Source organism: Mauremys reevesii, linkage group 1, assembly GCF_016161935.1.
Source record: "Mauremys reevesii isolate NIE-2019 linkage group 1, ASM1616193v1, whole genome shotgun sequence".
Classification (NCBI taxonomy): domain Eukaryota; kingdom Metazoa; phylum Chordata; order Testudines; family Geoemydidae; genus Mauremys; species Mauremys reevesii.
The window spans coordinates 278,598,970-278,611,498 of record NC_052623.1 but is presented as its reverse complement, the minus strand read 5'-3'; the positions used below and the strand labels follow the sequence as shown (position 1 = coordinate 278,611,498).

The 12,529-nt window shown below is 36.6% G+C and overlaps 1 protein-coding gene across 1 annotated transcript in view; it reads left to right on the top strand.

Moving 5' to 3' along the window:
• METAP2 (methionyl aminopeptidase 2) overlaps positions 1-12,529 on the top strand; it is a 22,142-nt gene extending 9,613 nt beyond the window's left edge. The window contains exons 5-11 of the mRNA XM_039495644.1: positions 4,320-4,481; positions 6,090-6,271; positions 6,361-6,455; positions 6,558-6,654; positions 7,260-7,363; positions 9,121-9,236; positions 10,689-12,529. Coding sequence (XP_039351578.1) covers positions 4,320-4,481; positions 6,090-6,271; positions 6,361-6,455; positions 6,558-6,654; positions 7,260-7,363; positions 9,121-9,236; positions 10,689-10,941 — 1,009 coding nt within the window. The 3' untranslated portion in view covers positions 10,942-12,529. The remainder of the gene's footprint in view (positions 1-4,319; positions 4,482-6,089; positions 6,272-6,360; positions 6,456-6,557; positions 6,655-7,259; positions 7,364-9,120; positions 9,237-10,688) is intronic.

Sequence of the window (12,529 nt, the reverse complement as noted above, 5' to 3'; positions counted from 1 at the left end):
TATTCTTAACCCTTGATGTTAGATACTTTTTCAAAAATTTATTTTGGACTGGATTTTCTTATTGCGACCTAGAATATATGTTTTGTGTGTGGAGAGTTAACTAATAGAGCAAAACAGGTTAATTGAGTTTAGTGGGGGGAATCTACCAGACGATGGATTATTTTGTGTTTTATTTAACAATGGCTTTGTTTTTAAGTTTTAAACTTGGCTTCTGCTTAGTTCTGTCTGAAGACTGTTATCTTTACTTTCAAGGCACTTGGATGTGAAATAACTAAGTTATGGAGTTTTGAAAACAGCGTGTCCGGCATCCTAAATACATTGTTTCCCCTAATTTCAGGAAGACATGGCAAAATGGATTTCTCTGAGCTTTCATGCAAACATTAATTTGAATCCAGGCTGGAACAGTTTTTTTTCAGGTTGAGGCTTTGTAAAAATAATTTGAAAATTTGTGACTGCAATTTTTAGATTAAAATGTATAATGAATTAAGTTTTATAAATGCATTTTTTATAAATATCACCGCTGGTAGGGTACCTTAATTTAATTTTACAAAATTGATATAAATAAAAACTAAAATACTGAAAATGAAGGCCCTGATCCTGGAAAACAAACCACAAACAGATATGTGACTTTACTCACTTGAATAATCCCATTACTTCAGTCGGACTACTTTTGCTTAAAGTTAAGTGTGTGCATAAATGCTTGCAGGATTAGGAACTAAAATAATATTTTTACTACTTTTGTTTTAGTATCCCAATCTTTAACACTTCAAAACAAAATTGCTTCCGTGTTAACAATGAAAAGTTAAACATTCAATACATTAACAAAGTTTACTGTCCACTCATACAGATAGGCCCACACCTGCCAGTGTGTGCGAAAGAGTGATTTTTCATCAGCACCTAAATTAATTAGCAGCACAAATCCCATTGACTTCAAACTGCAGATACTTAAGGGGGAATAGAGCCTGGCGGAAGCATTGCAGTGTTCTTGACTTGTAAAAGAAGTTAAATATACTGGAAGATGGTGTTGCTTGCTAGGCTGTTTGCTTTATCAATGTTGTGTTCACATTATTCTCATAATAATGATTTTAATGAGGTTTTGGACTTGTCTTTTCAACATAGCTGAGTCTTTTAAGTGTAGGAAAAACTGTTACATCTAAACAAGTTGAGAACATTCACCTTTACTTTGTTCCCATTTTATAGCCTTAAATTGCTGAAGGACTAGAAACAAAAATAAGTAGATTTTTAATTAAAACCCAGTAATTTAAAATATATTTTTTAAAATGTTTATCCTCCCTGTTTGGCCTCACGGGCATTCAGATAGGGGAGAATTTCATACCTGACTAAATATCCAGATCACTTATATGGCCTTTATAGAGTTTTGAACTTGGAGCACATCTCAGTATGCATTATTTGCAGCATTTACAGTATCTTGACAGGTCACTTGCACATCAGTTAAAGCTAATTGTATAATAGATTTTATATAGCTCAATAAGTACTGTGTGTATTATAGTAGAGTCTAGAGGTTCCTTTCCCAAAGAGCTCATAGTCTTAAATAGATAATATAGACAAAGTGTTGGAGGGGATGCAGCAGCACAGAGAGGTGATGTGAGTTGCTCAAGCAGGCTAGTGGCACATCTGATTAGAACCCTAGTATCCTGTCTGAGTCCCGTGCCCTTAGACCATGAAATATCCCAATTAGATACGCAGGCAGCTGTTAAATTTTTGTTCCATTTCTTTGAAAAAGACATTTGATAATGTTTCAAATGATGAGTGTTTGTATTGCTCTCATTGCTGTGATATTTATGCATCTGTGGATAAAAAGGAAACTTAACAAGCTGCTAATGCAGCATTAAATTGAGAATCTAGTAGAATGGTTTGAAAAGTTGCCAGACCAAACTTAACTTGTCCATTTGCATTTTGACACTGCAGTAGAATCATTACTAATCACAAAATGCTGGGCAGTGGTCCTGCTTGGCAAATACAGTAAGAATATCAATCAAGTAACTTTAGCATTAGTTACACAGTACATAGCATTTTGTATTGTTGAACGTGTAATGAAAGACTATATATGCATACACATAAATGGACAGTTATTGTTGCTGTGGGAACCTTCTTTTCACTCAGGTCAGGAAATTGTCTTCATTGCACAAGTAGCAATTGCTGGATTCTTGTGCTCTTGTGCTGAGATTCTTCATGGCACAAGAGAGAGGGCACTATCAGCAGTCACAGCTTCCTGATTCTGTGGCTGGCCTACACCCGCCCCAGAGTGAGCTAGCTGAAGCTTCACTTCTGCTGCTCTAACTTACACCATCTGAGTAGGGACCATATGCTAGTTGAAAATCAGTGAGGCACAGGTGTACTTCTTTCCGTCTCCGCACCAGGGTGAACAGTTGGCTCTGGAGCCAGCCCCTATATCTTATTGCCACTAAGAGCTACTTTCTGCTGGGGGTCTTCCTAGTTCAAGGTGACACAATTTTTCTGTCATGACAGCATTGCCCAGCTTAAAGAAGAACTCCAGTGTTTTACTGTTAAACACTGTGAATAGATAGATAGTCTTTTCTGTTCTATATATGTCAATGAAAAGTAAGGAAATACTGTGGAAATGTCACTGTTGTCTTAGTGGGTGAATCTGAATTTGGTAGAGGTAGTCAAGGTCCTGTGAGGCAGGAAGCTTGATTTATTTATTATTTTTTGAGCTGAAAAAGCTTCACAGATTTCTTTGTACTTGGAGCTGTTTTTCTCCCTCCGATATATTTAAAAACTCCTTATTGAGGGGAAGGTGTAGTTAGGTGCATTTCATTGGCAGATCAGTTTCAGGACCACTGGATGTAAACAGCACTCCCCATTTCCACTGACTGCTTCTCTGGCTTTTTTTTACCTACAGACTCTCTCCCCCTCTCTCTTGGATGGGTTCCATCCCAGGATGGAATAGGATGTGATGCTGTTGAAAGAGCTATCTTTTCCATAGCATAAAACTGGAGTCCAAACTACTTGTGTCCATTTAAAGATCCCTTAGTGATACTTTTAAGAATCAGAGTGTTCTGGCTAACTTCCAGTTGTAATAATTGCAGTGTGAATTTATATAGACAGCAAGTTTCTGTAGCTGCAGTATTTTTCTTCACTTCCTTTCTTGAACTGTTGTGTGATTCTGCTGTGTTCCACCCCAGAGCTGGCTGTGTTTCAGTGATGGGTGAAGTAATACCTAAATTTCTGATGAATGATATTGAGCTGGCTGAGGCTCAACCAGATGATGATGAGGAGGAGGTGGTGATGGGTTGGGGTAAGCAGGCTGAGGTAATAGCACTTTTGAGGGAGTACATCTGCCACTGGTCATCAGAGTTTGCAAGTTGGGCTAAAATTCAGACCTCAGCTTCTACTAGATGTTTATAGTGCAGCAGTAACCAGGCTGGCTTTTTACCATCTGTAATGGGCCAGAAGAATGCAACTTTACTTTCAGAAGGAGACCGTACAAACTATTCTTCATGTCTTTCTAGCCTCAAGATTAGACTGTGTTGTAGTGCATTCTACATGGAGCTATGGCAGGGGTTCTCAGACTTTTGTACTGGTGACCCCTTTCAGACAGCAAGCCTCTGAGTGTGACCCCCTTTATACATTAAAAATACTTTGTTATATATTTAACACCATGATAAATGCTGGAGGCAAAGCAGGGTTTAGGGTGGAGGTTGACAGCTCGCAACCCCCCCATGTAATAACCTCCTGACCCCCAGTTTGAGAACCCCTGAGCTACGGCTTAAACGCATTTAAAGACTGAAGCTAATGGAGAATGCAGCACCTTGCTTATTGAGTGGCGCATGTCGCTGAGAGCACATGGCTCTGAGATCTGCACTGGGTTTATTTTAGTCTCAGGATAGAATTTAAGATGTTGAACATGACGTGTAAAGTCCTAAATGGTCTCTGACCTGCCAGTCTGAAAGATGCCACAAAAAACGTTTATTTCATGGGGTTTGAGGGAAAGTTGACCATAAGTTCCTGGAAGACTAAAGCGGGGTTGGGGGGGGGGTTGATTTACTGGCTGACTGAGTTAATTCATTATTTGGATATGATTTTCTTCACTGCTGGATGATCATTTAGTATTGTAAGTCTAATTTATTGTTTGGGTGCCGAGAGTTTTTTTAACGGGCCTTCTTTAGTCTTTAAAACAAAAATAAGTATCTTTCATACCCCAAAGGGGCATTGAGGGTTAATTAGTTAGAGACTGTGTAAGCAGTTTACAGTTGTCAGGTCAGAGTTCTAATAAATACCGTGGTGATGATGGGTGGTGGTCTTAATTTTAACACTTGTACATAATCACTTTAAAGGCGAACTGCTGCTTGGAGAACTACAAGTGATGAAAAGAAAGCACTAGATCAAGCCAGTGAAGAGATTTGGAATGATTTTCGGGAGGCTGCTGAGGCACACAGACAAGTGAGGAAATATGTTATGAGCTGGATCAAACCTGGAATGACAATGATAGAAATCTGGTGAGGATAAAGACATTTCCTTGAAAGACACTATTATAAAAAGGGGAGGAGAAGGTGTCAAAATGTCTCACACTTGTTTTGACTGCATTTTGAATGCTCTCAGTTCAGGGTACTTTTTGTTGGGTTCTTCCAATGTCTCCCATTTATTCCTTTCATTTCCTCTTGTCTATAGAGTTCATCAGCACCACTACTTTAATCAGTGGAGTTCTTAGTATTGAGTTCCCATACTGACTTGACCATTGTATTTATCTATTTCTAACGTTAGCACCTGCGTTGTATGTTTTTTGGTTCTGTGCCTCCGTTCTTCTTGTACATAAAACTTCCTCAGGGTGTCAGGAGCAGCAGCATGTGACTCGGGTAGTGGCACAAACATCTCTTCTACATTCCTGCCAGCATTGCCAGTAAAGTACTATGTGTAAGAGCAGCATAGGTGCAATCTACTGTTAGGAATGGGAAAAGAGGCACAAAGCTAGCATGTATACACATACTCCCACAACACTACTTTTTCTGCATATTATTGCTTCCTCACTAGCATCGTTTTCATTCTGCGCATGCTTCTGCTGGAAAAGCAAGTGCAGTCCTTCTATGACATTCTCCCCTGGGAGCTCAGACATTAAAACTTTTGATTGTCAGGGTTAATGTTAAAAAGAAATAATTACCCAGGCAGTCTTTCTTCTGAGTCTTTGGCATTTGATATTGGGATGTGAGAGAAACTTGCAGTTCCAAAACTTACTGCAGATATTGTTGGCAGGAAAATGTCATCAAGAAGGGTGAAAGACAGCTGCCTCCATAATCCTCAATCTGTTTGAATCAAATCTGGTGTGCTGTTGAATTACTTAACTTGAATGTTTTGGCTTATAAGCAGAAATTTTCTCAAGATATGGCTTCCTTTCATAGTGTATCACAGGCTATGGGGGCTTATCTATATAAGCTTTTTCAAAATTATTTTGTTAGGAGTTAATAGCTTTGTTGGATGAAATTGGGGTAAACTGCAGTGATGTGAGTCACAGTTTACACCAGTGGGCTGGGATTAAATGAGAGCTTGCACTGATGTAGCTATGTCACTGTAGCTACACCAGTGGCTAAGAAAACCAGTATAGGCAAGGCCCAAGAAAAAATACATGCATATTATTTTTTTTATTGGATTACCTTTTTTGAGTAGTTGAAAAAACTGTTTGATCACATTCTAGTCTCAGAACTGTTTAGTAAAGTCTCTGTGCTACAAGTAACTCTACTAAAATAAATCAATTTAATTTGCCCAGAATTTATATTGTGAATATTGTGTCCCTGATTAGTTAAATATAGCTTGCAAAGTATATTCTTTCAAATTTAAGTAAAAAACACTGGGAAAACAAATGAATATGGTCAAACACAGGACTAAATTAAATGATCCCAAAACAGATTAGAATAAAATAAGGAACTAAATCATCACTAGCCAGGCTTACTTTACGGATCTGTACCTGTTCCTGATTGTGTGTTACAAATAAGACTGAAATTAAATATAGGCTAATGCTTTTCTTTGTCTTGTATGTTCTCGCATTTGTAAACAAGTGCTTTAAAATAACTCTTAGTACATTGTGTGATTTTAATAGAATCCTCTTTTCTTAGTGAAAAACTCGAAGACTGCTCACGCAAACTGATAAAAGAAGATGGTTTAAATGCAGGTCTTGCATTTCCCACTGGATGTTCTCTGAATAACTGTGCAGCCCACTACACTCCCAATGCTGGAGATCCTACAGTATTGCAATATGATGATATTTGCAAAATAGACTTTGGAACACACATTAGTGGTTAGTTTTTTATGATTTATAAAACGATATTGTTGGATTTTCATTGGATGGAAACATTGTACTAACCTAATTTCTTCTTCTGATTTCAGGTCGTATTATTGACTGTGCTTTTACTGTTACATTCAATACGAAATATGATAGACTGTTACAAGCAGTAAAAGATGCTACTAATACTGGTATAAAGGTACACTAATTATGAAAATTAATTTTTACTGGGTTCTGAAATTTAAACAAACTAAATCCCTCATAATAGATTTTAAAACTTTTCTCTATCTCTTATTTTCAGTGTGCTGGAATAGATGTTCGTCTCTGTGATGTTGGTGAAGCGATCCAAGAAGTTATGGAGTCCTATGAGGTCGAAATTGATGGCAAAACATATCAAGGCAAGCTCTCTCCTTCAGTGTATGTAGAAATAGCTATCCTGGGAGTGTTTTTTACAAATCCTACTTTATTCCTAGCTGTTGAAGTGATATTTGTTTGCGGTAGTATAAGTGTGTGGTACAAGTAACTTGCATTATACATATTCATATAACCACTTTCCTCAGCTGTAACCTAAAGGAACTTTGCCCTGAATGATTTTCAGACACTAACTGTTTATCCTGACCAAACACTTTCAAAAGCACCACATCTGGCATTTACTGTATTCAGAAGTGAAAAGTGAGAACAGCCTTTCATAATTCTTGATTGTTTGCAAAATACATAGCAAATAAATATCTACTGGTTAGAATTATTAGTTAGTTTCCTTAAGGCCTGAATTATGACTGTCATAGTAATAAAGCCATTACTCCATATATACTTGGATCTTGCCTGGCTGAAATTTGTACAAGAACAGAGTGATTTTCTATTGTTCCTTCTGCAATATGTATGGGTCTTTCAGTTTGCTTCCAGTACTCCACATGTGGGCTAATATAATCATTGGCATTGAAGGGTTAAACATTTGTTAGTGACTTACCTAACTATTTATATTTTACTTTGTTTTCTATAATAGTGAAACCAATTCGCAATCTGAATGGACATTCAATTGGGCCATATAGGATACATGCTGGAAAAACTGTGCCCATTGTGAAGGGAGGAGAAGCAACAAGAATGGAGGTACAATGAGAGTTCTTAAGTATTTAACTCCCTTCTGCTTAACCTTTTCTAAATATGTAGGAAAACTATCTCCTGCATTGTCCAAGTGTGTAGTATTTTTGCCCACATGGAAAATAATGGTAGGGAATTGACCTTGCTATGCATAGTACTATTTTTATGAAATATTGAACATCATTTTGGGGCTTGGTATTTCATCTTCATGGCTCATGGAATTTTTTTCCCCTCCACTATTCCAGCTACCAGTCATTTTTCTGAAATTAAAATTCTGGGATCTTGTAATAAAACAGACTTATCTTAGTTAAAATTGTGAATACATATACTTAAGTAATACTGTTAGAATATTGTAGTTTTCAGGAGGAAAATAAGAGCCAGGAATTTTAAAGTTAGAAGATGAACTTGAAATAAGAATAAGGAAGTTTGGAGTACGGAAGTTCATTCACAGGAGGATGGATCCGGTAGATTAGGCTGTCTAGTTTCTAATGGAATTTTGATTGAGGTAAAGTTGTTTTTGGAATGTGTATGGAAGATAAGAAATACAACACCAAGTGTTCCTAGTTGTTGAAGTGTGTATGAGAAGGGAAGCATATCTCAGGGGCCACCAATGTATTGTGTGCATTGGTGGCCCCTGAGATATGCTTAGTAAATCTGTATTTGTGGTGAGCGTGAAGGTTTGTGTTCCATATCAGGATTTCAGAAGAGGTCATTGCAGTGTGGTGATTGGGTATAAAGAAGGTTCCTTTATGGTAAAGAAGATAAGCATTAATAATATGTCTGCTGAGGTTGATTGGGGAACCTTAACTATAAACTGTCAGACTTTGTTCTTATCGGTCATTTAACTGTATGCGTGTACAAAATTAATCCTTTCAGTGAATTTTTTACATGGGAATTATTTCTGTAGTACCATAGCTGTTCATGATGCTTTGCAAACAGAGCTAGACATGTTTCTTTTAGTTGAAAAGTTTGCAGTCTGATTTTGACAGATTCAAAACAATTAAGCATGTTTGTAATCTGTAATCAAAGATAATTGTTAGCTAGGTTTGACAGAAAGATGGGTTTTAAGAAGCATTTTGAAGGAGAGAGGATACTTGTTACACGAGAAAAGGAAAGCTGTTCCAAGCACAGAGGTAATAAGTATATTACATTTGGTGCCAAGTGCATCCAGTTGCAATTTTGATCTGCATCTAATTTTTAAATGGAATAACAGGATCAGAAAATAAGGGCTTGTTTAGAAGATTGGTACTGGGATAAAGAGCCTTTAATTTTATTTCTAGGTCCCTGCTTCTAATCCAGTCATGGTCAGTAGTAATCGGGTGACTTACTATCACTTGACAGATGGTTAGTGGCCTATAAGAAATGACTTGGGTCAGTCATGATATGTTCTCATCACAAAAAGCACCAGTGCAATTGTTATCTATAATGACTATCTTGTTAGCAGTGTAAGACAGAGGGCAAGGATTTAACTGTCGTCTTACTCCTACAGATGATTCCTGCAGAAAAGGAATAAGGAATATTTCCATGACCAGCATAACGTTAATTAAAGAATTATTGAAACATAGTTTACTTCAAATATTTCAGAGTTTTGAGGGTGCTGTTTAATGAAAGAACCAATCCATGTTTAATTCCTTGTAATGTACATTTGCCTGCTGTTCATATTTTGCTACACTTAAACTGTTAATTATACAAGAAGTTTCAACCTTTGTCTATTGATTTAGTTTTCATGTATTTACATAATGTTCACTTTTTTTTTTCTCTTTTAGGAAGGTGAAATATATGCTATAGAAACCTTCGGTAGCACAGGAAAGGGTGTTGTTCATGATGACATGGAATGTTCTCATTATATGAAAAATTTTGATGTTGGGCACGTGCCAATAAGGTTAGATCTGGTTTTGAAGCTATTTTTACTGCACCAGAGGAAGCTGTCCTTTTTTTTTTTTTTTGCTAGGGCTGGGGTACAGCAAAACCTCTTAACTAATATCAGGTCTTCCAAGGGACTTGAAAAGACTAATGTAAATGATGAACTTATATGAACTGCGCTGTAACATGCACTTGTATGTGTGTGTACTAGACTCTGTTTACACATACAGGATGACACAGTTCTTACCTCAGAGCTTGAAAATAGCCAAAAAAAAAAAAAAAAAAGAAAAGGTGATGCCCTCTAAATGTAGTCTATATTCCTATCATAACATACATAATGAGAAAATAAATATTTTTTTGTAACTTCACAATTCCCCCTTCTCTACTCAGGATGCTTTCCTTGTTTCCTTCTGGGAGCTTCTGTGACTTATGGTTCAGTTGCACAAGCAAATCTATTTTTGGGAACAGAACTGGTTAAACTGTTAGTGTCATCTTTTGCTGAGGATGGTGGGATGTTTGATTATTTAAAAATTAACTCCTCAGAACAGTGCACTGACATAAAATGAAGTACTCCATTAATTTAGGCTAATTTCCAGATTTCATTGGGATTGTATTACACGGCATTTTTAGAAATGAAACAGGTAAGTATTTTTGAAGTACAGGTAATCAGAGCAAGACACCACAATATAGCAAGTAACAGTATGGCACACTAGATGCACAACACTGTTTCCAGGTCTTTTTACTGCATCCACAACATTTAGAAGCAAGTGTCTGTGTTTTGTGTGTGTATATGTAAAATGCATTACATGCTTTTTTGTATCAACATTAAGGTTGCAAAAGGAAGAGCTCAAGTCTGTTTTGAAGTTGTACACTTCTTAGCTGTCTTGACAAGACAAAAACAGAAGATTATACATATTTTGCGCATTTGTTACAGATTTTACAAATTATTTGACTTTCAGAAGTGAAAGTGATATTTACCAATAGTAAAGCTTAATCCCAAATTAGTTTAGTTTAGAAACTTCAGGACGATAGACTTGGAATACTTGTTTACAAAGTGAATAGTTCTGTTGATAGTCCCTTTCTTGAAAAGAATAACTTCTGTTATGCTTAATTAGGCTCATTTAAATGCCAACATTACTAGGTTTTGAAGTTATCCTGTTCATCTCACTCTAAAGAATTGAGGGGAGATTGGTAGGTGTGAGTTCCCACCTTTTCTCCTCTGTTTTGCAAGGCTGAACTAATAAGACAGCAGCATTTTTGGTTTGTTTTGAAGGCTCTATTTTTCAATGGAAAGATAAAGGTTGAACTTTTCTCCTTGAACAGAGCCTGAGGTGATGTGACATCAAAATCACAAAAATGCAAAGCCAGTAACACCCCCATATTTATCTTTCAATGTGGTTTTTATTTCTGTATTCTTTCTCGATGGTACCATTTTTTCCCTGCAGTTAATTCAGTGCATTCTTTCTTCTAGGCTTCCAAGAGCAAAACATTTGCTAAATGTTATCAATGAAAACTTTGGCACGCTTGCCTTCTGCCGCAGATGGCTAGATCGTCTGGGAGAAAGTAAATATCTAATGGCTCTGAAGAACTTGTGTGACTTGGGTATAGTGGATCCATATCCTCCCTTATGCGACATTAAAGGCTCATATACTGCCCAGTTTGAGCATACCATATTATTGCGCCCAACATGCAAAGAAGTTGTCAGCAGAGGAGATGACTATTAAATTCAGTGTCACCTCAACACCTTTATATTCTAGGCTTTGTTGGAACATGTTATACCAGAATTAATTTGCACCGTATTGTCTGTTTTAACAGTGGACCGATGTAATACTTTCCATGTTTGGAAAGAAAGGAATTTAATCAAAGGCAAGTCTTCTAATGTAACTAACCAAGGAAAAAGCTTTCATGCCTCTAGAAATATTTCAGAAGGTTACGTATTTTTTTTTTTCTGTTCAGGGAAATATGTGCTATAAAGCTCAATTTTTAGTTTGGAATGAGTTATATATTTTGTTTTGAACATTTATGATGATAAATGCTTTTCAAATATTTATATTACCATATTCCTACTTGAATGCTTTGAATGATTACACCTGACTTCTGCACCTAAGCCCTCTATGGTATTGCCTTTTAAATTTCCTGGAATCCATTTTGTAAAAAATAGACAAATTTTCAGATCTTAAAAACATATATACTTTTAAAAAGTCTGGTTATGACTCTGGGCAGGAATCTGCTGGGGAACTGCTCTATTAAATAATAATAAAAAATATCCAGTTGCCATTTATTGTCTTGAAACTGGGCCTGTGCTACCATTTATGTGAAACTTGACAATCTATCATTTATTTAACAGTAGTATCTATGCTGAGAGCCAAGCCAAGGTGTTTGGGGTTTTTTGTTGTTGAGCATGTCACTCTCCAGTCTTGAGTTTTTCTGTATTGGAACATGCTAGCAAGTACATTTTGACTGACTCCTTTGCTGCTGTTTTCAGTAGGGAGGCCCATCTGATATGCCTTCTTAAGCTAAATGCCTCACTTTATACAATCACTGGGCTTGCTGCCAACCTTTAATATTAAAATGTCTCTGCAGATTCTTTGGTACCTATATGCCCCATTGTATGACATTAAATATTCACTGATACTTGTTTCCTGCCTCCTCAAAATACAGGATAGGTAATATAAAGATTTAGGGACAGTAGTGAGGATGAAAACATTAGCTTTAGTCTGTAATTGAATCCTCTTCCAGATGAGCAAACTAAATTGGAGTACCTGACACTTTCTTGGTGTAACAGGCATTATATTTCTGCTACAATAACTGGCTGAATCTCATTCATGTTTGTTTTACTAAAAGATGAGGATTTTTAGAGCTTGGACTGCAGTTGGCATAACATCACTGCCTACTTATGTGGCTCAGTGTTAAAATTCTGCATAAAGTTACTGGTAACAAGTATGCCAACTTCTATAGTAGTCAGCATGAGTGCCTTAAACATGCCTGCTTTAGGAAAACAGAACTCTTTACGAAGATATAAAGGTGGCTGGTCTCTGGTTTATTTCAAAAACTTTTTTTTTTAAATTTAGAAATACTAAATATTTTGTTAGCTCTTCCTTTTTGGATTAAAGGGAGCTGTATATTGATCTGACAGGACTCTGATATATGAGCTGCAGCTCTTCATCCCGTTTTGAAGGAGGGAAGCAAAAGATGGCAAAATGTCTAAAGTTGAAAAGAAACTAGGCCCTCAAAATCATCCCTGATTTTTCCATACTTTATATTTGTTGCTTATAGAAATGGGTGATGAAATAAACTCATTTACTTAATTCA